Below are 25,349 nucleotides of genomic sequence, written 5' to 3' on the forward strand. Positions count from 1 at the left end.
TCTTCCCTCTCCCTCATGGCTTGCCCAGGGCAGGGACTTAGTCGTTGTGCTCTTCATACCCAGCTGAATTCCAGGTCAGGAGATGATATGCAATAAATATTTGTTGAGTGAATGCTTGACTGATTAAGCCAAAGACACCATCCAAACAAAATTAACTTAGACGTTGGTGAAATGCCAGTGCAAGGCATGATTTAGGAAGGAACACAGCCACCTGTGGAAGGACTTGGAGGCGTTCTCACTTCACTCATGCAGAGCAGAGCTTTTTGAGTTACAGGTTCTCAACAGATAAGCCCTCTGGCTTCAGCTGTATCAGATTTTGAGTTGCCACTTCTCAGCCCCTTGCACTTACTGTGGGTTACTCACATCTTGCACTTAGTCACATCCTGTCCTGCCTTATTCTTGATTAGAGTCCACTGTGAGCCTTCTCTCTGCAGCTGGATGGTAAGCTTCTTGGGGACAGGAACTGGGTCCCCAGCGCTGGGCCATTCACCTTAGGGCTCAGTAAACACTGTGCTGGCCTATGAAAGGGACTGTCTTGAGGGGCCGTGGATCGTCCTGCAGGGTGACTTCCGTTCTCCTTCAGCCTGGGCAGTTCCCAGGTTTATTGGGAAATGCTGGGCCGAGGAGCCAGGGTCAGAGGCCTGTGGGGTTTCCCCCAGAGGCAGGATGCCTGGCACCTTCAGTAAGGAACGCAAGTTGAGAAGCCGAGAAGCGTCACAAGTGAGGGGTGCAGAGGAAGCAGTTTCGAGGCCACAGGCCCAGACCAGGGCAGAGGAAGGGCTCGAGTCTCTGTCCAGGGCGCCTGGCTGCCTTGCGTGCGTGTGGGACAGGAAGGAACAAGGCCCTCCGTGTACCGTGCCTCGGTTTCCCCAGCGAGGGAACGGCCCGGTTCCCGGCGCCGGACAGCAGGGAACCCTTCCTCGGGTCTCGTCGTTCCGCCGTGTGCAGAGGCCGCGCTGGGCTTACCCATCCTCCCGGCTGCGCCCTCACCCCATCCGGCCTCCCCTTCCGCTGCGCGCCCGGCACCGCGCCCCCCGGGCCCCGCACACTCCCACGCCGCCCCAGCCGGCCACGGCGCGGCTTCGCCCCCGCCCTCCCGCGCGGGCGCCGCTCGGCGTGTGCGCAAGCGTGTCCGGCCCCTTCCCCGCCCCCGCGGGCCGGGCCCCCGCCCTCCCCGCCGGCGGACTCGCCCGCTCGCAGGCCGGCCCTGCGCCGGGACCCACCGGCCGAGGAGCCGCCGCGCCGCGCCGGGTGCGCCTGCGGGCCGGAGCCGCGCGGACCTGCCCCGGCCGCCCGCCCGCCCGCGGGGGTGAGTGGGGCCGGCTCGGGCCGCGGGGCGGGCGGGGCGCGCGGGGGTCCCGCGCGGCCGGGCCTTCGGGGTGGGCCGGCCCCGCACGTGGGCGCAGCGCGGGGCCGGGTGGGGCGGCCACAGCCCTGGGGAGCCGCTCCCCGGGGTCCCTTTCCCTGGACCAGATTTTCGCGGGAAGCTCGAGTCTCCGCTCCCAGGGAGTGAGCAAGAAGGACAGTCCTCTTTCCCAGAAAGTTTCTCCCCCCGCAGCCCTGCGCCCGGCTGAAGAGGCTTCCCCCACCGCCAGCATCTTCTGAGTGATGGTTTCTCCTCCCACAACTGCCCCCGTCAGGCCCCGCACACGTGGGCTGGCCTTGCTGGAGGTGACAGGCTTTGCAGGGTCCATCTGTGTTCAGGAGTCTCAGGGTCGCTGAGCAGAGCCCGAAGGTGGGGTTGCCAGCTGGAGGCTGGCGCTGCCCAGGGCCCTGGGGCCACGTGGTGGGGGTCCTTGGGCCCAGGCCACTGTGCCTCAGAGCTGCCTGGGTGGTGGGCAGTGCGGAGGGTAGGGTTAGGGCAGGGTGGGCTGAAGCTGGGGGCAGAGCCCCTGGGCTCAGCTGTCAGCTCTGGGTGCCTTCCTGGAGCACTTGCTGGCAGGGACCTCCCGGCCAGCCCAGAGCTGCCAACACGCCGGCCAGCGCTGCCCGCTCCAGTCCCAGTCTCGGGGGAGGCTCAGGTCTGTGGTGCGAGGCCTGACCCACTGTGGGGGCTGCTTCTGTTCCCCAGGCTGGTCCCGAGGGCCTGGCTCAGGGGGCCGCTGCCCAATGGCTGGGCGCGTAGGCAGTTTTGGGTGCCCAGCTGTGCCCTGCCTGACCTCGCGGCCACCCACAGGCTGGCACCCCCACCCCAGGCTTCTAGCGGAAGCCTGTGCTTTTCACCGTGGGAGCGAGGCGCAGCGTGGAAGCCAAGTTCAGGCAGACTTATTCTTTGCGGAACCTTGGGAACGGGCCTGGTATGGGCCGGGTTCTCACAAAAGGCGCAAACCAGTGCCACTGTCTCATGAGCTGTGCGGGACAGTGGCACAGACCCTGCCCTCCCACCCACCTCCTCTGGGCCCAAGCCCTGCATCTGCCAGGGAGATTTTAAATGAGTTGGTATGTGTTATTGCTTTCAAAGGTGCCTGGTGGAGGAAAAACTATGTAAATGTTTGCTGTTAGTGGTACTTCCCCCACACCCTACTCTCCAAAGCTGCCTTATAATTCTGGGGAGGGTGCCTGGGAGCTGCCAGCTGTCTTGGGCCTAGAAACCAACTTGTGGGTTTTCTGCTTGCTGGGGGCTGGTGTGGGGATGCCCTGCCCAAGCTGCGGTGGCCCGGGTTCCTGCGATGCATTTCCTGCTCTGCTCCTGCTCCCACTCCCAGGGCCCCTGGGCCCTGTCCCACTGTGCTGTCCCAGGCTGCCCCATGGGCCCTGGGCTCCATCAAGAAGTGGAGGGAGATCCAGGAGTTGGGGCCAGCCTCCCAGACTCTAAGATGACATGGACGTTAGGCGGTGGTGGAGAAGTTAGAAAAGTAGATTAGGAGTCACCTGCTTGGACTTTGGGCTGAGAGAGCATCTTTGGCTTGGGAGGGGCTGCCGCTCCGAGACAGCAGGGCCTTCCTCGTGAGTCGAGGGCCCAGGCCGAGGAAGCCCGTGGCGCCTTCTGAGCCGCCTTCCCTCCCTCCCGCACCCCCTTCCCCACCCGAAGCGGTGACTCACTCCCCACTCCTCAGAAGCAGTGCTGTGGCCTCTCCACCCCGCTGGCGCTTTTAGCCTCCTAGGATCCCGTTTCCTGGGCAGAACCAAGAATCTGCTCCTTCCTGGAATTGTAAGAAATCCTGGAAAAGCCTTCCTCCCTTCACCAGGTAGGGGCAGAGAGGCCAGGCCCCCTTTCTGTGCTCCATCTCGAGCTGTGGTCACTCTGTAGTCACCCTGCATTGGCCACTGTCTCCGAGTGTCTCCTCAGAGGCTGCCACAGAGGTTGTTCCAGTAGAGTTGTGAATTCCTCCTCTCAGAGCGGCTCAAAAGTTTGCACCATCTGTTGCAGGGAAGGGTCACCCTGCCGCAGACTAACGCTGCGAGCCTCGAGCCTGCCGGGCTACAGACCTGGGCTCACAGGGAGAGGAGCCTGCAGTGGGGGGGGTCCTCGGAGGTGGGCCCTGGACGCCGGGCGGCAGGGCAGTGAGTGGTGAGGGGCCGCCGCGCCCACCGCACCTGCTCGCCGCGCAGGCGTGTCTGACCTCTCCCCGCGGCCGGGCTCCTGTTGCTCGTTCCTCTCGCCCTCAGGACCCTCCTTACTTCTCAAAACCGGGCGCCTTGTCCCGAAGCTTTTGGTTTCCATGAGGAAATGGCGAGGGCAGGCAGACTGGGGGACTGTGGTCGTTATTTGCCCTCTCTCCTTTGTTGCCCCCTTCCCAGAGGTGTTCAGTGCTTCTGCGTGAGTGTTCTGGGTGTCCCTGCATGGGCTCCTGGCTGTCTGTGGCCCCAGAGTCACCCCGACCCCTACCACGTCCCAGGGGCATGTGTGTGTGTGAGTCGTCTTCATGCCACAGCATTTGCTGCCCAGGCCCCTCCACATGCGCTGGGGCCTCCGATTGCAGACCCTGAGCCCAGGGGGGCTGCGCTCTACCAAGGGGCTGCCTGAGCTATTGCTTTTCAGGGTGAGGAGGGTGTGAGTGTCTGGAGCTGCGGCTTTTCTTTGGGTCCCTTGCCTGGGACGAGGAGACCCACATCCAGGCCACGGCCCCGTCTCTGCCCCTGCCCCCAGACTGCCCTGCACAATGATGATGTGATGATTCTAGACTCTGGAGCTCTGGGCTCTGCTCCTGGCCCGGCAGGGACGAAGGTGCTGCCGCTCCGGCAGAGGTGAGGTGTGGGCCTCGCTGGGCCCTCAGTTTCCCATCTGGCCTTGAGTGCAAGGCGGGCCTGGCTGCAGAAGCCCAGTCACAGCTGGGAGCGCAGGGTAGTCCCTTCTCGCCGCCTGAGCTCATTCAGGGATCTTGCTTTCCTGTTTAGAGGAGGCAGCTAAGAAGAGTCCAGGGACCAGTTTGGAGGGTGCTGGGCCAGGCTTGGGTCCAAACCTTCCTCCAGGGTGTAGGTTCCAGGCACTGCAGTGATGCTCCTTGTGCCCTGGGTCTGCCCTGTGTCCTCTGCCAGTTATAGCATGGGTGGACGTCTGTCCTCATAACAAGTTCTTAGCAAATAACAAAAACAGTTACCACTTATCAATCAAGCACTTATTAAAAGGCTGGCCCAATAAACTTAAACAGAAAGGTGTGCTAGACACTGCACCACACTTCATGTGAGCCTCATACCAACGGGCCTGTGATTAAGCCCATGTGTAAATGAAGAAATGGAGGCTCAGAAAGATTAAACTACGTGGCCACGGTCACACAGCTGACCTTGGTCACATGGCTGAGCTAGGACTCAGATCCAGGCTGGCTTCCAAAACCTGCGCTTTTCAGCCCAGTCTCAACTGCTTCCCGGAGCTTACCCATTCCCTCCTGTGGCACATGAAGAGGCCCAGGTGCAGAGGGGTAAAGGTGTTTGCTCAAGGCCACAGTGTGTTACTGCCAAGGGCGGAACACAAACCCAGGCTTCTGCTGTCCTGAACCTCACACCCTCCCCTTGCCCGTGCCCTGGGCCCAGGCGATGGGTGAGGCAGTGTTCTCTGTTCTCCTCTCCTTCCTCCTTCCCTGCCAGCCCCTCCCAGACCACTCCTCTCCAGCTTTCCTCATAATTGCTTCCATCTGGCCCGCCTGCCGTTCCTATTCCTTGGAAATGCGGCTCCTAGCTGCCGCCCAGACGGCCGCAAGGCCTCATCGGGCAACCCCAGAGACAAGTGGGGAAAGAGAGGGGACTTGCTGGGGTCTGAGCATGGGGAACCCAGCCAGGGTGGCAGCTCCTGGTGTCTGGCATCCCCAGGTTCCTGCCAGGCAGGAGCACCTTTGCAGTCTGGCTCTCTTTGACCCCCCTCCTGGGCTCCCCAAAGACCTGATTCCCCATCCAATGTGGCGAGCTCTTCTTCTGCCCTGCAGACAGGTCCCAGCAACCACAGCCCTGCCTGTCCCCTAGAGGTTGCTCAGGTCAGAAGGAGGGATGCCTGGCAGGAGAGAAGCAGGGGCTAGCGGAGACACACCCTGGGTTCCCACTGCTGGGGAATCACTGGGAGGGAAGCCTGTTGGTGACAGAGGCTGGGGCATCGGGGTGCTCTGGGCCTGAGAGAATGGAGCTGGCTTGTTTCATTTAGTCCCAAGCAATTAACTCAGAAACAGAGAGATGAAGCCTCATATTTTGCCTTGATATAAAATAAAATTAGTACATCCTAATGTTGCATCTAATACTCTATTGGCTCCCTTGCCTAAGACTGCACAGCTGGGTGGGGAGAGAGACCCACAGGGTCCTCATTGTAGCCATCTGGAGCTTTCAGGTCCTCTGCCTCCGGAGGGGCAGGTTCCCCATCATGGGAAATATCTGAGCATCAGCTGCTGACCTTGACCGGGGCAGTACAGAGGAAGTGCAAGCATTGGCTGAGGCATGTTTGCATGCTTTTAAGGCATTTTCCTTCCTGATATTTTAGGATTTTAATGTAAGCTCCAGGAACCTATCTGTCTTGTTCGCCAGGCATTATATTCTTAATGCCTAGAATGATGTCTAGCAAATAATAAGTGCTCAATAAATATTTGCTTGATGAATGAATAGAAAATGTAGCTCCAGTATTCTAACTTTGTCTTCACTGTGTCTTTACTTTGCTTCCTCCTCCTCCTAGGGCGAAGGGAGAAGAGCATCCCTTTTGCCCGTGAGCTGTTTGCCAGAGAAGGGCTTGGCCTCAGCCGTGTGCTGCCTCCTTGGGGCCCTCCGTTCAGATGCCAGGGAGGGAGGCCGGAGCCCAGGTGCGGCTGGGCAGGAGTCTGTCCCCTGAGGAGGGCATGCCCCCATTCCACCGGCCCCAGGGTCAGAGGGTCTGTACCTGCCACCTCTCTCCAATAACCTTCAGGTCCCTGTGCAGATTGGCCCTAACCTCACCCGCCGTCCCTCTGTCAGACTTCTCCTCCTTATTCGGGGCCCAAGGTGCACTTGGGGTGGAACCCTCACTTGGGTGTCATCTTAGGAGGAGGGCTTCACCCACCTTTGCTTCAGCTTGGGCAACTCCACTGTTATTCCTTCTACATACTGGGTTTCCACTTAAAATTTCCTTTGAAGCTGGGACAGAGGGTTTCTTGGCTTTAAATTTTTCTTTGAAAACCCTTGTCCAGCCCCAGTGAGACTGTCCTCGTTTTCCTGTTGGCATGCCATGTGTACTCCCACCGCCTCAGCTTTGCTGCCGCTGTCCCCCAGGTGGCCTGGGCACTGTGAGTAATGACCCTACTAAATGGCAGGTGTCCTCCGGCATCACCTCGAGCCCCTGTTCTGTGGAACCTCCCTGATTCCCCGGCAGCCTCGCTTCCTCCTCCTGCGTTCCCTACCCCCCACAGGGCCCACGCCTGTGGCAGGGAGGGGACCCTCCATGGGATGAGCCCAGAGTGGACCTCAGTGGGGCACAAGCTGAACCAAAGGGCAGGGCCCCTGGGTGGTGTGGTGCCCCGAGATTTGTATTCCTAGAGGCAGGCCATAGGCTCGCAGCTCTGGGCCGCGGGTAGCCTTGGGCAGAGCCCGCCTTCGTCAGCTTCTCGTAGAAATTCACACTTCTTAGTGAGAGAGGATTTCAGGTATCGCGCTGTGCCTGGAATCCAGGGCTCTATAAATGCTGGCTGCCTTGCTCTTCCAGGGTGGGACCCAGAGACTACGGAGCGTCTACTTTCTGTCACTCTCCAGCAATGTGACGTTGGGCAGGCCTCTGGCCACCTCGTGGGGCTGTGACACACAAATGGCAGAGACGTTTTACAAGCTGGGAGAGGCCGCACTAGGTGGTAGGGCAGGCCCTGGACGGCCTCACCCTGGCACCCGCTGACGCACGGCAGCTGCTCCGCAGATACTTCTGTCTGCAGATGAGGGAGAGAGACTCAGAAAAGTGATTGACTTGTTCAAGGTCACAAAGTGTGTCTCTCCGCAGGCAGGGAGGAGGCAGGGGACTGCCCAGTTGGACTAAGCCTGAGGCGTGCCCGGGTTCTCTGTCCCTCCATCCCCCGCCTTCCCATCCAGCCTGGCTGTTCTCTGGCCCCCAAATCTGGGATTGTTGAGGCTGAAAGCCCCTGGGGCACGGTGGGCCCCTAGGGCTGGGCGGGCTAAGAGGAGTGGCCTGCATGTCCCCCAGGCTGGTCTGAGGGTGGCAGAGGAGAGGTGTTGATGGAGCATGGGAGACTGTTCTTTCTCCAGCCTCCTGACCTTCCTTCTTTCCCGTCCCCTCTTTGGTCCCATTCTCTGCTCTTTTTTCCACACCTTTCTGCTTTCCTTCTCTTTTCCCCTTGATTCTCTCCCCTTCTTCAGAGATCTTTTCTCCTTTGTTTAGCCGCCTCTCCTTTCTCTCCTTCCCCTGACTCTCTGACCCTCCCATCCCCAGGCCTCAGCATTCGGGTTGTCCTCATAGTGGCCACTGGACCCGGGGTGGCTGGGTTGGGCTCCCGGGAGCGCTGGGCCTGTTCACAGGAGCCTTCACGGGGACCCCAAGAGCACGAGGCAGGGCTCTCCCGTCCGCAGCCCCAGCACTGCAGAGTGAACTTGGCTCTTCCGGCAGTGGCGTTTGGGAAAGGGGCTGGCCTGCCCAAGGTGTGCCACACTTTGATCTTCAGCTCAGCTCCCTGGGCCCTCACCCATCTCCTTGGCACCTTCCTGGAGGGGAAGGCAGGATCTCGGCCTTCTGGAGCTCACTGGCGGTTTCCCTGCCTCTGACCGGCCCCCTCCACCCTCCTCTCTCCAGACCTCGAGCTCTTTCCGGGAGAGGTTCCTGTTAGGATGGAGAGAGTTGGCCAGAGAATAGAGATTTCTGTTCACACCCTTCCAGGTGAACACACAGCAGCTGCCTGTGCTTGGGCTGATGCGTGTGTGTGTGTGTGTGTGTGTGTGTACATGCGTGCCTAGAAGTGTGCAGATGAAGCACATGGGCACGCATCCTTGCGTGGGCAAGAATGTGGGGTGCAGCTGTGCAGGTGCACCCTTGCAGGCCTAGTGCTGTGCTACCCACCCCTGGCCCAGAGCTCGCCTCTGTGGTGTTTGTGACGCTGGCTTTGCACTGTGGCTTTATCCTGTCTTAGGGGGCAGCTGGTCCCCTGCTCTGGTCCCACACAGTGGTGACTGATCCCTGGCCACCCATTCAGCTGCTTGGGGACCCTGGGGCCAGTGTTTGTCCCCCATCTCCCAAAATGGAAGGTTGTAGGGGCTCCCTGCCCGGAGTCTCACCCTTGCCAAGGCAGAGGGAATAAGGAACAGCTGCGTTGGCCAATTCCAGCTCCGTATGGATTTGGTTTGACAACAAAGCTCCCTCTGTGTGTTCTCAGGCCTGTTACATAACCGGGGAGGAAAGGAGGAGGAGGTGGAGATGGGGACCAGGAGACACCAGGATGGGATGGCTTGAAAGGAGACAGGACCAGGAGGAGGGGAGGAGGACAGAGACCATTGACAGGAAGAGAAATGTTGGTCTGGACCTCACGCTTACACTTCCTCCTCGTGGGGTGGGAAGGGGAGAGATCCCAGGTCCCCGGACCTGAGCCTGTTGGTGCTCTGTCTTCGTCTCCTTTGCCCTTCCCACCAGGCCTGGACTGGCTGAGGAGGGGCGGTGGGACCTGTCTGGAGTGAGGCCAGGCAGGGTTTGGGGCTGGGCCTGAGAGGCCAGTCCTTGGCCCCACCTGTACCTGCACAAGTTCCAGGAGAGGAATCCTTCCCCTCCCTTGCCTTGGGCTCCTCTTTCCCCCCAGTTCCAGAGCCCTCTGACCCTCTTGGTAGCACTGGGGAGGGCGACCGACTGCAGCCTGTGCTGTGCCTGGCCAGGCTGGTCCCAGGGTCCCTTCCCAGCTCCTTGGGCCAGCTCCCACCCAGGGCGCCCAGCCACGGGCCTTGGCCACCCCCTTGAGGCCCTGTGGCTCCCCTGCTCCCTACACTACCCCCTCAATGGGCAGACATGCTCTTCTCACTGTCACTGTCCCTGCCACTGTCCAAATGGAGTGAGAGCAAATGTTCTCTTTGTGGAGCAGCTGGACTGACAGCCCAGCAAGGCCAAGTGAGCTGGCCAGGCTTGGGTGTGTTCCTGGGTGGGGTTGGGGGGTACCAAGTCCTGGGCCCTTGACCCCTTCAGTTCCTCCTGGGCTGGAGGAACAGGCAGTCAGATGTGGCCAGGAGGAGAGCTGGGGCCTCTGGGCTAGCCCACCCTCAGATGGGGCCAGGGCCCCCACGCGGACTTGCTTTCCTGGGTTTTCTCAGTGTCTGCCCCATCTCTGTGCCTCAGTTTCTCTGAGTTCTTTCTGGCACCAGGGTTCCTTGGGAAGAACGTCTGGATTTATACTGGCCCTAGGGTGATGCTTGTCCCCATGCTGCATTGGATTGAGGGGCCGTGCCCTCCCGACTTGAGAACAAGAACAGTTCCTAAAAGGGTAGGGAGGAGGGGTGGCTGGCCAAGGCCTCAGCTAACCCAGGACATGGGGCCTAATGGGTGAGAGAAAACTCAGGGTTCTGGCACAGCGGGGTGACCCCCGGCGCAGCCCTCAGGATGCAGGGTTCCTGCGTGGGGGTACTCTGCGGGACCCTGGGCTGCTCTGTGGAGAGGTGGGTGTGGGCGTAGCCCAGACCTGCTGGACCAGCCCCGGTCTCTGGAATCCTCTGTCCCCAGGCCCTGACCGGCCTGAGTCTGGCCTGCCCGTCCCCTCACCCAGGTGTGGGTGCCGGATGATCCTGAAATTGCTGAGGCCTCAGGGCCTGAGCCCAGAAGGTCTGAGCAGACTGGCGGGGCGGCTGGGGGAGGGCCTCGGAGGTTCCGGGTTTGCGTGCTGGGTAGGCCAGGAGGCCAGTACCTGTGACGCAGACTAGGACAGGTGCAGAGAGGCTGGGACAGGCCAGGAGGATGGTGAGTGTGTGCCGCGTGGGTGCGGGGCAGGGAGTGCCTCCCCTGGGCAGCAGCCTCGGCTGTGCAGTCAGCACAGGCCGCCCCAGGACACTTCCCCGCCTGGCTGGGACACCCAGTGGGGCTGTCCGTGGGGCTGGGGCTCCTGCGGAGGGCTCTGTCATGCGTCTTGCTCCCTTCGCTCTCCAGGGGCCCTGCTTCTCCCTTGCAACCCCTGCTCGTACTCCTGCGCATGACAGCCCTGCGGGAGCCCAGTGGTCCTGGGAGCTGGGCTTGGCTGGCGGGGGGCACAGGCTTCCCTGTCCCCAGCTTCGGAGCTGAGGAGGCCCTGAGGGCTGGCATGGCCACTCTCTGCTCCTCTGAGGCCCAGGCTGCCTGGCTGATAGCTCCAGGGACCTGCGAGCTGACAAACAAACGCGGCAGGAGTGGAGCTGAAGTTGCAGGCGCAGTGGGCTGGCGGGGACACACGCAGCTGTCACCTGCTCCCGGGACACAGAGGGATGGGGGAGCACAGTGCCCTGGCCGAGGGAGCCCCTCAGGCCCCAGGAGCTGTATGTGGGGCTGGGGTGGGGTGGGCTGGGGGAGCGGAGGGGGGTGCGAGTGTGTGCGTGCGTGTTTGTACACGGAGCAGCGTGTGCAGCTCAGGGAGCCGGGAGGCTCGGAGTGTGAGCGTGGGCCACCGGGACAGGGAGTTGGCGTGGGAGGGGCGCGGCGCCTCCTGGCCCTGGGCTGTGCGTGCGTGGGGCTGTGGGTGCCGAGACAGGTTCACCCTCCATGTGCCCTCATGGGGGCTGGGGGAGCCTCAAGCCAGATGTGGCCCCGGGTCACCTCTGATCACCTGAGCCCCAGCCAGCCCCTGCCAGTGTCCCTCCTGCCCCCGCTAGGGGCCACCACTCAGAGACCCAGGGGCTGGTCTTAGCTGCTGGGTCACTGGCCATCCCTCCCCGTCCCTCAGACCTGCCCTTCCTTTGTGGGGAGCCGCTGACCATGGGGACACTGCCCAAGGGGGCCTCCCTAGCCACTGCTCCCTTCCAGGGCACAGGCTGCTGCAGGGGGTGGAGGTCCTGGTTCTCCTCCCCGCCCCCGCTCTCACTCCCACATGTGCCGCCCCCCTCTGGGGAGCCCGTTTCACTCCCACACGCAGCCCCTCAGCCCTGCCGGGCTCCTAATAGGAACTCGGGTGAGGACCCTCCCCTGCCGACGTCCACAGTCCTCCTTGCTCCTGAGCCACCAGCCCGGGCCCGCTGTCGGTCTCAGTGCTGAGCGGGTGTTCTGGTGAGCCCAGGAGGGACTGGCTGTGGCACAGAGGGAGGGTCCCTGCCGGGACTGGGCAGGGGAGAGGCTTCCGTGTCCGAATCTCTGCTGCTGCCACACACTCGGATGTAGACCTGAGAGCCGGCATTCCTGGGCTCTGCTGTGGGGCAAAGCAGGAATTCCATGCAGCTCCGTGGACATCCCGGGACTGGACATTTCCCTGCACTCCCTGCTTGGGGATTTGGGAGCACCTGCCCTGGATAGGCCCGTGAACTCTGCAGCGGGAGGCTGTTCCGGAAATGGGGGACCACTCAGGTGAGGGGTTGCTGCCCACGGGAGGGGCACTCTCTGGCTCAGGCTGAGGGTCTGTGCCCCGTGGGGTGACTGGGTCAGGTGGAACTCTAGGAGTTGCTGCCTGGGGAAGTGGGGGAGGGGAGAGTGCCTTTCCCAGAGTGGCCGCCTCCCGCTGTCCCCTCCCCGTGTGCTTCTCCACCCCTGCAGTGAACCCTGGAGTCCTGGCTGGTAGGTGGATCTGCCTCAGGGCAGGGCAGAGTGTGGGTGGCAGTGCCCCCTCCCAGGGCAGCTGCGGGGCCCGTGTAACGTGGGGCCTGGCCCCAGGGGGCAGGAGAGGTGAGTGGGGCTGCAGTCGTGCTGCGAGCAGTGGCTGAGGACCCCTCCTCTTGCTGGGCTGGGGCAGCCTTGAAGAGAGAGTGGCTGGCAGGTGCCTGGGGAGGGCAGGGCCAGGGGTCGCTGTCAGCTTCCAGATGCTGCGTGCTTGCCTTGTGCCCAGCCCACACTGAGGCTGTGGACTTAATTACCAGGGTGTGGTAATTGAGGGCCTTCCCAGTTACCTTGAGAAGGCGCTACTGCTACGCATTTAACAGATGAGAGGTTAAGTACCTGATCAGGGCCGCCTGGGCAGTGCCCGGGCAGTCCAGCTTGCCCTGGGACAGCTCATCCCAAACTTCATGGGCGGCACAGAGTGTCGGGGTTAACAGCAGTTCAGATTCAGACTGCTCGAGTTTAAATCCTGCCTCTCCCACTTCAGAGCTGTCTGAGCTTTGGACCCTTAATTTCCTCTCTTTATGCCTCAGTTTCCCTATCTGTAAGTAAGAATAAGAGAGTGGTACTATTTTGCACGAAGTGGTTCCAGATTTAATGGGATTATGCACAGTAGCTGCGGAAACCCCCAGGGATGTTCTAAAAAGGAATCCAGTGGTGTCCATCTGTACTGAGACCCTGCAGTGTCTTTTCATGCCACCTGGAATGAAATGCAAGCTCTTCGGGCTGCCCTGCAATGCCCCACACACCTGGCCGCCCACCTCCCTGGCACCACCTCTGGCCTGTCTTCGCAGTCTGCTGTCACATCAGACTTTCTGTCCCTTACATTTGACAAGTGCAGGGTCTCTGCCCTTCTCTCAGTCTGGAACCTCCTGTCCCCCGGCCCCCCACTTTCCCATGGCAGCCTTTCATGTGGGTCTTGGGCCAAGAGGCCTCTCCTCAGAGAGATGGTCCTAAGTGCCCAGTCGCAAGGGAGCTGCCTGATCACTCTGCTCCCCTGCCCTGTGTTAGTGACCTTGTGCTGTATCTCTGTCATTTCTTGTCTGTCTTGTGTCTGTCCCACCGAGGTGTAAACCCCCTGAACACAGCCTCATCATCTTGTTCTCGCTCTGCTGCACAGCCTGGGACAGTGTCCTGCACGCAGCAGGCCCGCGGTCCCTGTGGCTGCCGTCCCTGCACCTGCCCAGCCTCACTGTGTCCCATGGGCCTCAGGATGGGGTGTGATTCCAGACTAGCCCTTCCGAGGAGCAAGTAGGGAAGGAGGGGCATGTCTTTCAGGGCTCTGCTGGGACCACACATGGTTAGTCCTCTGGGTGAGCTCACTTTAGAGTGCTGGCCTGCTGCCCTAGAGTTAGGGAGTGGGTACAGCTGGACCAAAGGTTGCAGGAGCCAGTTCTGCAGAAGGCACACCTGTTTATGACAAGGGTGTCCTTGTGAGCGCAGGGGAAATGACATACAGAAAGATAAACACTGATGCTCTGGCTCTGCCAGCTTCTCCACGGGTGCTCCGGGCAAAGGTCTGGTCGGCGCATACCCAGATCTTTTTGTTTTCACTGAACTGTATTTGACTTGAAGTGAGGAGGGAGTAAACTATTTTTTTTTTTTTTGAGAAAGAGTTTAGCTCTGTCACCCCACATTACGTAGAGTGCAGTGCCATGATCATAGCTCACTGCAATGCCAAACTCCTAGGTTCAAGCGATCCTCTTGCCTCAGCCTCCCAGGTAGCTGGGGCTGCAGGAGTGTGCCACCATGCCTGGCTGATTTTTTCCTATTTTTGGTAGAGATGGGGTCTGGCTCTTGTTCAGGCTGGTCTCAAACTCCTGACCTCAAATGATCCTTCCACCCTGAACTCCCAGAGTGCTAGGATTCCAGGCATGAGCCACTGCACTTGGCCCGGGAGTAAACTATTCTAACTGAGTAGTTGCTGCTAGTCTATATAGAACTTTTGTGTAAATTAGGAATAGTAACCCCTCCAGTTGGACAAGCTTCCATCAAGGCTCCAGTTGGGCAGAGGGAGGACTGGACTTCAGCCCTACTGGCCCCACTGGCCAGGCTGTGATTGGGCAGTGCATTTTGTTGCCCAGTGGCTCAGCCTCCACTGTTTTCTGTCCTCAGCGTAGGACACAAGGAGGGACAAGAAGGGTAGGTCTGTGAGAATGGTGGGGGAAGCGTGTTCTGGGTCTCAGAGCAGCCACTTCCGTTTCTTTAATAGTAATCCTTGGAGCTGTGTTCTCCTGCAGGTCCGACCACCCTGCAAGACAGCGCTGTGTTTTGATCCCTGTTTACCCAACAGAAAACCTGAGACCGTGAGAGGTGGCTTGTCCACACTCGCACTGATGATGTTTTAGCCAGAGTTCGAGTTCAGGTGTACGAGGTTCCAATGTTTATATTCCTTATTTGTTCTTCTTCCTCTTTTTTCTCTCAATCAAATTTTTAGTTGGTGTGTTATGCTGCTCAGCAGTTTAAGAAAGTTAAACAGTACAAAAGGGAATGTGAGAAAAAGAAAATCTTTCCCTGGGTAGTCCTCAGGGCTACCCTTTTGAGAGGCAGCCACTTTGATTTTTTCTGCATCTTCCTGAGTAATCTGTTCATATACAGACTGACGCATGGATGTAACCGTTTTGTTACAGCACTTTTAGAGTCATAGAGGCCACTATTCTCAGCCTGCCTTTTCCATGTTATCAGAATGTTTTGGAAGCCACTGGCTGGCATGCGTAGTTCACATCCTCTCTGACAGCCGCACGGTGCTTCATTCTCTGTGCCCCATGCCTCAAAACAGGTTGTTCATGCAGAGATTTCCGGTTGCTTCCATCTTGTGCAGTTAGAAAAAGTGCTGTGGTAAAGATCTCGATAGACAAGTCTCTGCGCAAACACCGAAGACTTTTCTGCAGAATAAACTTCTGGCCATGGACCCAATCCCCTCCCTGAAGGTGGCCTTGGTTTTCTCTTCCCACGCGGGTCTGCGAGAGGCCGTTCCCCTCCCGCCTGCCCCTGGCAGCTCAGGGCTCTTGTGATTTGCTCTTCTGATTGGTGAGAAATAGCGTCTCAATCCTGGGATTTTTAAATGTAGATGAGTGTCTTTTCCTATGTGCCATTTTTATTTCTTATCTACAGTAAAGTGTATATTCATGGCCTTAGCCTATTTTAAAAATTTTATCTCTTGCTTTTTTTGTTTTAAATTTTCATGAGCATGTTGTAGGCCTAGGGAATTAACGGATATGTTCCATATATGTTGCAAATATATTTCTTAGTTTTTCCCTTGTCATTTCATTTTTCTCTCTCTGTCTCTCCTGTGGGCGCACGAGTGTGTAAAATTTATGTAGATAACATGCCCATCTCTCTTGTGTGGCCTCTGAATTTACAGTTCTTCAGACTCTCTTCCTTCTTTTCAATATAAATATATTTCAGATGTATAAAATTTCCTGTAACAGACCTACATGTGATAATCAGCCAGATTTAACAAATATGAACATTTTCCCATATTATCAATACATTGGATATTTTTCCTTTAAGAAATAAAATATTCCAGGTATAGAACTAAAGACTTGCCCCTGTGACATACTTTGTTTTTCTCCATCCCCCCCCAGAATATAATTCTCATTCAAAGCAGGGTGCACACCTGTTATTTTATTTTTCATCATACACTCAAGTACATGCTATTTACATACACGTACATACACGAGCATGGTGTTGTTTTTGGTCTCATACTTTATGTATCTTTCTGTAAGACTTTTAAAAGTTAACATTTTGTTTTTAAGTTTATTCCAGTTGATTCATATGTATAATTTTCTTCAGTTTAAATGGCCACATAGTATTCGGTTGCACACTGTAGCCTATCCCTTTACTGTTAAGTTACTGTTGATTGTTAAGTTGTTTCTGTCGTTTGTCATTGTAACAACTCGAACGGGGTATACACATACAAGGGAGGGTTACTCTGGGCTATAGCTCCAAATGGAATTACCCGACTGTAACGTCTGCATGTCTTCGTCCTCACTAGTAGTGTGAAGTGCTCTTCTAAGCCTTCATACAATTTGTACTCCCACTAGCAATGTGTGAGAAATGATATTTGGTTTTAATCTGCATTCCCTGGTTACTAATGAACTTGAGCATCTTTTCATGTCTATTAGGTGTTCAGGTTTAACTATAAATTGCTTTTTTGTGTCCCTTGCTTTTTTATATTCCCTTGATTTTTTTGTTATGGTAAAATGCACAAACATCAGGTTATATTCACCATCTTAACCATTTTTATGCGCACACTTCAGTGGCACTAAGTACATTCATAATGTGCTACCATCACCCACCATCCATCTCCACAAGTCTTTTCATCTTGCAAAACTGAAACCTGGTACCCAGTAGTCAATAACTCCCCATTTCCCTGTCCCCCTAGCACCTAGCAACCACCATTCTACTTTCTGTCTCTGGGATTTTGACTACTTTGAGTACCTCCTATAAGTGGAATCATATAGTATTTGTCTTTTTATGACTGATTTATTTCACTTAGCATAGTATCCTTAAGGTATATCCATCCATGTTGTCAGAATTTCCTTTCTTTTTAAAGCTGAATAATATTCCACTGTATGTATGAACCACATTTTGTTTATTCATTCATATGTCCATGGACACCTGGGTTGCTTTCACCTTTTAGCTATTGTTAATAATGCTGCTGTGGACATGGGTGTACCAATAATCTCCTCGAGATCCTGACTTCAATTATTCTGGATATGTACATACTCAGAAGTAGTATCGCTGGGCCACATTATGTCCTTTTGTTTTTCTCTTTGATTCATTGGTTTTCTTCTTTTTGTATGTGGGAGTACTGATGTCTTCAAGTATTTGTCATTTGTCAACTCTGTGCATTGTGTCTGACTTGTTCCAAGCCTGAAGCCTCTTTTGTTTGTTTGTTTTTAGAGATAGGGTCTTGCTCTGTCACCCAGGCTGTAGTGCAGTGGCATGATCATAGCTCACTGCAACCTCGAACTCCTTGGTTCAAACAATCCTCCTCCACTACCACCCCGAATTAGTTGGGGCAACAGGTGCATGCCACCGCACCAGGACTGAAGTCTTGAGCACTGTGTGGCACTGTGCCTGCTGAGTGGTGGAGGAGCTTTTGAAAGGGTCTGTTCTGGAGAGGGGGAGCTGCTTAGGAGAGGGATTGATCAGGGGCTGCACGTTGGGTAGTGAGAAGTTCAACTTCCCCAATTTGGCCTTTAATTTCATATCCTTGGGGCGAGTACATTGCTTCTTTTGGGCAGGAATGATCAGCAAAGAGATGTGCGCCAGAACCGGCCAGGACCCCGGGGCCGGTCCAGGCAGGCACCAGCAGGACCCCGGGGCAGGTCCAGGCAGGCAGCAGTAGGACCCCAGGGCAGGTCCAGGCAGGCAGCAGTAGGACCCCGGGGCAGGTCCAGGCAGGCACTGGATTTCTCCTTCGTTTGGCCTGGGCCCGGCCTGTCCTCTCCCATCCTGTCACACTGGCTTCAGCTTTCTCACGCTGAGAATGGAATTCAAAGCGTTTGACCCTTCCAGGCAGACACGGAGTATGATTTTCAAGTGGCTCCCGGGGGTGTCTTGTGACTGGCAGCTGATGAATGGGTGATACAGTGTTTCTACACAGGAGTTTGCAGTGCTGGGCTGTCCGGGTAGCTGGGGGTTGCCTGTGCAGTCCAAGGGTGAGGAACAGAGAGCTTTCTTGTGCTGCAGGGGGAAGCCTGTCTGGCTCCTTTTCCTCTGAGTTTGGATGGCTTGAGAGATGCCCCCATCCTCCCACCCGTGGCCTTGGGGCTGATAGGTCCATTCTTCTGCTCTCTGCTGACTTTAGTGATCCTGGGAGCCTCCCCACGCCCAGGCGTGCTGTGATCACAGTGTTCAGGGATGGGATGAGGCCACAGTGTCTGGCCAGGGGCTGAGCCAGGGAGGCCAGAGGGGATCTGACTTGCTGTTACTGCTTCTTCCACTCTTGTTCCCCCTGCGTTTGGTGATGTCATCTCGATGAATAGGTGCGCTTGTTAATATTAACTCAGCAAATTTGCATTGAGAGCCTACTGTGTGCCAGGCATTATCCTGGACATTGGTGACATAGCAGCGAGCAAAGCAAAAAACTCTTTGCAAGCAGGGCAGGGACCTGCAGTGTTGGGTGCATGTGGGCCCGTTGCCAGGAAGCGGAGCAGTGACTGCAGAGGGGGATGAATAGAGAGCCCAGCCCGTGTCCAGGGCAAAAGCATTCCAGGTGCGAGAGCAGAAAGTGCAAAGCCCCAGAGGGGGTTGTGCCTGGCCAGCCTCGGGAAGACCTGGTGTCCTGTGTGGGGAGCACAGAAGCAGCGGGGAAGAGTTAGGGCTGGAGGGAGGAGGTGCTGGCCAGTAGACTGCTTGGGTCTCTGAGGGTCAGGGCAAGGCCTCGGGCTCTCCCTTTAAGTGTGGTGAGGAGCCTACGGCAGGATCTGACTGACGATAGGTGATATAGGTCCATCCTCGGGCACTGCAGTGAGTTGACCATCTGTACCCAGGACGTTGAGGAAGGGGGATTATGACCCTGCGGCGGAGTGCCACGGCTTGCATCCTCACCTCGCCTGACCAGCGGTTGTAGTAATTGCCATAAACTCCCCAGCCAGCTTGAGCTCCCTCTGGCAGTGGACGCTGTGCTGCGAGGAAGGGCTGTGGGCTGGCTGACACCGCTGAGGCCCGAGCTCCTGGGCAGCTGGTGACACGCGTGGCAGCAGGCACAGCAGCCCTGTGCTGAGGAGTTCAGGGCCCAGAGACCGGGCTGAGCAGCGGGGGATTCAGTCTGTGCCACAGCATTCGTGCCAGCCTGGCATGCAGCTGTGTGCGTGGGACACACACTAGAGAGCTTCCAGGGGGCGCTGGGGCCATGGGTGGGGCCTGTGTCTCTGGAGGGCCTGCCCGAGAAGGGTCACGGCTTCATAGCTGTCTGAAGCCCGGGCAGGACTTGGACATGCCGGAGGCCCCAGTTGCTCTGCAGGGCCGGAGGTGGATACATAGGCACCGGGGGTCTTGGGGCCAGGCCCCCACAGCTGGCTTCACTGGGGGCAGAAGGCGGGAGTAGCAGTGAAATGACCAGATCTCTAGTCCCAGCCGGACTCCTCACTCGCTACACAGCCTGGCCTGGTCACCTGCCCTTTTCGAGCCTGAGTTCCCTGTGTTCCCAGTCAGTATTTAACTCACTGGGTGCAGATAATACTTGCTTAGCCCTTAAGTATCTGTGACCTTTTTTGTCACAGCTGGGGAATGTGGGGAGGGTGCTACTGGCATCTTGTGGGTAGAGGCCAAAGATGCTGCTAAATGTCCTGTGGTGCACAAGACAGCCCCCCACAGCAGTGAACCATTGTCCCCCAAAAGCAGTGGTACAGAGGTTGAGAGATCTTGGCTTTGCACACAGTAAGCACCCGGTACATTTCACTTGTTAATAAGAAATGTAATGCATCTTTATTCTCATGTTACTACTTGTTTGTCAAATATTTGTGAAACGTCTGCTGCGCTCTGGACACTATAATAGAATCTGGAGCTACAAAGAGGTTCCTGACCACAGAGTCATAGTCTCTGGGGCAAGATATGAAAGGAGATAATTGTATGATATAAAATCACATTATGTGATAAAATACCTTCTATGGTCCAGTTACTCTGAAAGGTTCTTGGTATGAAAAAGTCTCCAGTTTCAGAAGTTACAGGATAATGGGCAAGACATGAAAACCAGGAATCATATAATATAAAATTTCGTTACCTGTAAGTGCTGAAATCAAATGATAATACTTTGTGGAAACACAATCATCAGGTGTTTAGAGGCATCATGAAAGGCTTTGCCGAGCAGAAGCCGTTGAGCGGTTGCTGCAGGCGTGGGCTGCCCGGCGGCCGGGGCGGGAGGAGTGAGGGGTGGCTTCAGCCCGCTTTGTGCCGCCCTCACAGAACACCCCAGACTCGGGAGTTTGCAATGCACCAAAGCTTATTTGGCTCACAGTGCTGCAGGCTGGGCAGGCCAAGGTCGAGGGGTCCCATCTAGTGAGGGCCTTCTTGCCGCATCACCTCTTGGTGACAAGTAGAAGGACAAGAGGGAGGGAGAACAGGAGGGTGAATTGTCCTTTTCTAAGGAACCCACTCCTACAGTAACGGACATTGGAGATCAAGTTTCCAGCACATGAACTTTGGGGGACACATTCAAACTTAGCATTCTGCCCCAGTCCCAAAAGTCATGTCCTTCTCAGGTGCAGAATACATTTATTCAGAGCGAGCGAGCGAGCGCGCGCGTGTGCCAAATGATGCTTTTCCACAGCGGTGGCGGGCGTGGTTCACGAGCACAGAGCCCTCATGACATAAACACCTCTTACTGGGCACCATCTTCCAACACGGCTGCACTGGGGCCGAGTTTCCAACACGTGAGCGTTGGGAGACACGTTTAGACCACAGCAGGCGTTTCGGTCAAGGAAAGCCTGGGCAGAGCAGGGCGTGGAAGCTGCCGGAGGGCAGGAAAGGCGACTCCTGGGGTGTGCCTGGGCAGAGAGGAGGAGACGTGTCTGCAAGGCCCTGGCGGGTGTGCGGGGCCCTGGCTGTCTGCTAAAGAGCTTTGGGGACGGGGAGCAGCTGAAGCAGAGGGTGGTTTACTCCGTATGGTCTTTTAGGTACAGTGTTGGCAGCTTCAAGGAAGGGGCTTGAGGGCGGAAGACGTGGTAAAGAGACTGCTGGGGGCCTTGCCATGGGGTGGGGCTGGAGCCAGGCTGTGGTCGCGGGGGGCAGGGAGGGCTGCACTCGGGGTACTTCCCAGAGTCTAGGCTACATGGCCATTACACTGGGGCTGAGTCTCACAAAGTGTCACATCCCACTGCCGCCTCCAATGCCAAGTGCGTGGTGGGAGCTCAGCATTTGCTGGGGCAAGCACCTGGGGTAGAACTGATAATACCAGCTGGGGCATGTGAGGAAGAGGAAGGTTGGGAGGCTGAGTTGATGATGATATGGGGTTGGGGAACTTGTCCAGCTTTGGACATGTGCTTCCATTTAAAGAATTTAAGATCATCCAGGTAAAAAACTAGAAATATTAGGATGGAGTCTGGAAGAGAAATTAGGGCCGAAGATAGGTTGAATCATCAGTGTATGAATAGTAAACGTCTGAAAACGAATGAACTTGTCTTGTGAAAATGTGTGGTGGGGGTGAGGGGGAGCAGAGGTTCGAGGGCAGATCTCCAGAGCACGTGGGCAGAGGAGCAGAACCAGCTCAGAGACTGGGGGAAGAAAACCGGGTGGAGGTCTCACCCTAGAGGCTGGGCAGGAGGCAAGGCCAGCACTGCCAAAGCCTCAGGGTACGACGAAGACTGAAAATAGACCTTTCCCCGGTTTGGCAATTAGGAGACCAGTGGTGGCCTCCGCCAGAGCAATTTCAGCCTGAGCCGGGGGGAGTGCTGAGGGGTGCAGGGGAGACGGGAGGGGAGGAGGAGGGAAGGAGGGAGAGGCAGGGCTGGCTTGCGGAGACAGGGGAGGCAGGTTTGCTGTTCTTCCAGGGAGAGGGAGATTTGAGTGTGTTTGTGGGCCAAAGAGAGTAGGGGGGGAGGAGATGGAAGACACAGGGCGAGGGGGCATTGACGGGAAGCAATTCTGGGAGGTGAGGACAGGTTTCCTGTGTGCAGCTGGAGGGCGAGAGGGAAGAGGCGCGGTAGGCGAGCCTAGAGCTGGCAGGCGGCGTGTGGGTAGCTCCAGGTGTTCCCTGCAGAACTGAGGGACGGTGCGACTGGAGGTTTGTTTAAGATCCCAGAACCAGTAGGGAAACCTGGGCTTCTGCCCCCCACCCCCGGTCTTCCCAGGCCCCGTCTCTGGAGCATTAAACCGTATCCCTTTGATGGTTTCAGGGGCTCTGAGGCATCAGTCTCTGCCCCAGGGGGTTTCTAGTTCTCCTTTTAGTTCGGCAGGTGCCGTGTGTCTTTCTGGGTGTTAGGCTGAGTGCTGGGCCAGCACCAGGCATGGTTCCTGCCTCCACAGGGCCATATTTCTTCCCCCTGTGCCATGGGTTCTGCCCTTTGGTGAGTTCGGTGGCAGAGCTCACCAGCCCACTTTGGCCAGGGACATCTTGGTTCTTGGCAGAGCACCAAGCGGGCAGATATCTTCCTGCCTGGGTCAGCTTTGCCCTGCAGGTGAGCTGGTCTTCTTGGCAGCTGGTCATAGGCAGAGGCTGGCACGCCTTGGCCGTGAATGGATCAGATGCCTGCTTTCCCACCCAGGTACCCTGCCGTGACTTTCCCTGCCCCTTCATACCTGGGAGCTCCATCAGCAACGTGGGAGAGATCCCTGCCCGGAAAGGTGCCAAGTTGTCCCAAGGCCGTAGCCAGCCCGAGGACCCCTGGAATGCCGGGGCCTCTGAGCAATCCACTTGGCCCCCCAGCCCGAGGACCCTTGGAATGCCGGGGTCTCTGAGCAATCCACTTGGCCCCACGGGGGGAGGGCTGGGCTCGTTAAAGCCCTAGGACTGGCCAGTCTATGCAGCGCAACACCGGCCAGTTCGGGAATAAAGACAAGACAATGCGGAACTTCACTGGGGAAGAGGTCAGAGAGGGGTCAGTCGTCTTGTTGTTCAGGACTGGTCAGAGCAGCTCACCTCTGACCCAGAGGTCTTTTCCCTCGAGGTGGGCCTAGAGGGTGGAACGTGCTCTGTGCGATGCTTCCACCCTGGCTGCATGCTGGACACAGAGGAGGTGGGTCTTTTGGTTTGGTCTGCTTTTTACCATTAATGCCTGGGCCCCATCCCTGGGAGAGTGGGTCCTACACATCTGTGTATTTATAAACTCCTCAGGTCATTCATTGCGTTGTGCAGCCAGTGCTGTGACCAACTGATGTGAAGGGAGACGGAGGGAACTCTGTTCGTGGGAGGAAGACCGCGAGACAAAGGCGGGAGGGCGGGAGAGGGTCTACAGCTCTTGATCCAGAATGTCAGAGCTGCAGGATCCTAGTTCAGGGCTTTGCAACTCCAAGTGTGGTCCAGCCAAGCAGCAGGGCCCTGGGGGAGCTGGCTGGAATGCAGGTCCTCGGGGCCACAAGCCGGTGAGTCAGGGTGGACAGCGAAGTGTGGGAAATCGTCATCGTCGGATCCTCCAGAGAGCGTCCAGGCCCTGGGACTCCTGGGGTGCTGGGTAGATCAGTTAACTCAGAATTCCTAGGTGTGGTACCCACATACTCATTTTTAAAAAATGTTTTTTAAGTACTCCAGGTGATTCTCTTGCTCAACCACAGTCAAGAACACCCGCCTTGGCCAGTGCTTCCAGACGGGAACGCGAATCGCCGGGATCGTGTTCAAATGCAGAGTCTGACTTTACACGTCTGGATGAGGCCAAAGATTCTGCCTTTCTAATAAGGGCCCTGTGATGCCCGTGCTGCTGACCTCAGTCTTCTGAGCAGCAGGGATCTATTAGACTGACGTCCCAGGTCAGAGCAGGGGGCGTGGTCATCCGCAGTCACCCAGCGTGATGCTCATTCAGCCCTTTCTGATATCCCCTCCCAGGTGCCGTGCTGGCAGGCTGGGGACTGGGGCTAGAGTTGGGAGCCGGACAGACCCCAATCCAGTCCTCACGGGTGTCTGTCCCAAGGGGGAGACAGACAAAAAGCAAACAAACACATGGGCAACGAAGCTAAGCACAGATCAGAGAAGTGCTGTGAGGGAGACAAGAGGGCCGCGTGGCAGGGCAGGCCTTGGAGGCTGCTGTGGGCGCCGGGAAGGCAGCTGCTCCCCGGACAGCTGTCAAGGGAGTTACTAGGACAGTGACTGTAACTGGGGACGTCTGATCACAAATCTTTCCTTACTGGACAGGGCCATTCTCCATCCCCTCTGGGGCTTGGAGACAGGTGCTACTGGCCCTGCAGGGGAGTCTGACCTGGTCCCTGCCTGGCTCCTCCAGCTCGGGACTCTCATTCTGTAGTGTTTGTGGACTGGGAGTGGGGCCCGCGGGTGCAGAGCGGAGCAGAGCATTGACTCGTAACAGGACAGTGTTCGGGACCGTTGATCTGCGATTTGCAACGCAGACAGGCCTCTGTGCCCATGCTGTCCCTGCCCCTGAGAAATAACTGAAGGTTTTTTTATTTATCCCCAGAGAGCGCAAACATCAGGGCTTCCTTCCCTTTCCTGATTAAATAAGAGTCACCTGGGCTGCTTGGGCACATGCCTGCCGCAGGCAATACCTGGGCTACCGGAGGCCGTGTCCAGGGAAGGGCCCAGGTGATTCTTTGGATCCAGATCGTTAGGGAAACATGACATGGATGCTAGAAACTGGCCCATCTTCTGCCTGTTCGCGTGGCTGTGGAGGCCGCAGGAGTCTCCTCTGCAGTGACTCAGCAGCATGGCCCTGGCCGAGTTGGAGGCTGCCGGGAAGCCTCTGCCTCCATACATGTAGCAGCTCACCCTTCCCACTGTACGTCCGTCCTTCCTTTGCCACCTCCGGACTCCTCCTGGGCCAGCCAGACCCTCCTGGCTACCTGCGCCCCCATTCAGACTCCTCCGCTGAGTTGCCGCGGGCTTGGGGGCAGGGCTCGGGCGCTGTCTGCGTTGGGTCTGGGTCTGGAGGGTTGGGGGAGCCTCGTGCTCGGACCTGTTGGGCGGAGTTGGGGGAGATTGAGGATGGAGAGGGATGCCTCAGATGGGGGAGAATCGGGAAACTTCGGTCGGGTAAAATATGAATCGATCCCTCACAGTTAGCTTAACTTTCGTGTCACCAGTGGGTAGGTGTAGCCATCTGCTGCCCAGAGAGGGCCCCTCCTAGGTCAAAATGGGCGAGAGGACAGTGAGGAGCCCACACCAGAGAAGCTAGAGCCAGCCAGCCTGGCTCAAGACCTAGTCCGTGCGGACGCTGCCCTTTGCGGAGTCAGCAGAGTATCCAGGGTGAGGAAGGACAATCTGGAGGTGGCCCCCCAGGGGCAGCTTGTGCTCTCTGGAGGAGGGCAGGGTGGGTGGTGGGTGTGTCCCGCTCAGTGTCTAGGCAGGAGTGTTTGTGGAGCCGCCCAGACACCTGTGACTCCTACCTCCTAGGTGGCCCGAGGCAGCCGGGATGACAGCTCTCCCCAGGAACCCTGCTGCCCGCTGAGGAACATGATCAGCAAGTCCCGTGAGTGCGGTGCGAGGGTGCCCCCAGCCCGAAGGACAGGCCCCAGAGGCCGTCTTCAGCAGCATCCTGGGATCCTGGGGGCGGTGGAGGGACAGATGGGGAGCCAGGGGCCCCTCTCTTCATCTTGAAGGACAGCGGAC

The 25,349-nt window shown here is 57.4% G+C and overlaps 1 protein-coding gene across 5 annotated transcripts in view; it reads left to right on the forward strand.

Moving 5' to 3' along the window:
• Positions 1-426: 426 nt before the first annotated feature.
• ST3GAL4 (ST3 beta-galactoside alpha-2,3-sialyltransferase 4) overlaps positions 427-25,349 on the forward strand; it is a 32,179-nt gene continuing 7,256 nt past the window's right edge. For 2 of the 5 annotated variants that reach the window (XM_045557857.1, XM_045557858.1), the window contains exons 1-2: positions 427-441; positions 25,134-25,209. In XM_045557857.1, the coding sequence (XP_045413813.1) occupies positions 439-441; positions 25,134-25,209 (79 nt within the window). In that variant the 5' untranslated portion in view covers positions 427-438. Of the gene's footprint in view, positions 442-1,265; positions 1,310-24,253; positions 24,987-25,133; positions 25,210-25,349 lie in introns of those variants that run through there. The other 3 variants (XM_045557859.1, XM_045557860.1, XM_045557856.1) reach the window with 3 other exon arrangements.

Source organism: Lemur catta, chromosome 7 (genome assembly GCF_020740605.2).
Source record: "Lemur catta isolate mLemCat1 chromosome 7, mLemCat1.pri, whole genome shotgun sequence".
Lineage (NCBI taxonomy): Eukaryota > Metazoa > Chordata > Mammalia > Primates > Lemuridae > Lemur > Lemur catta.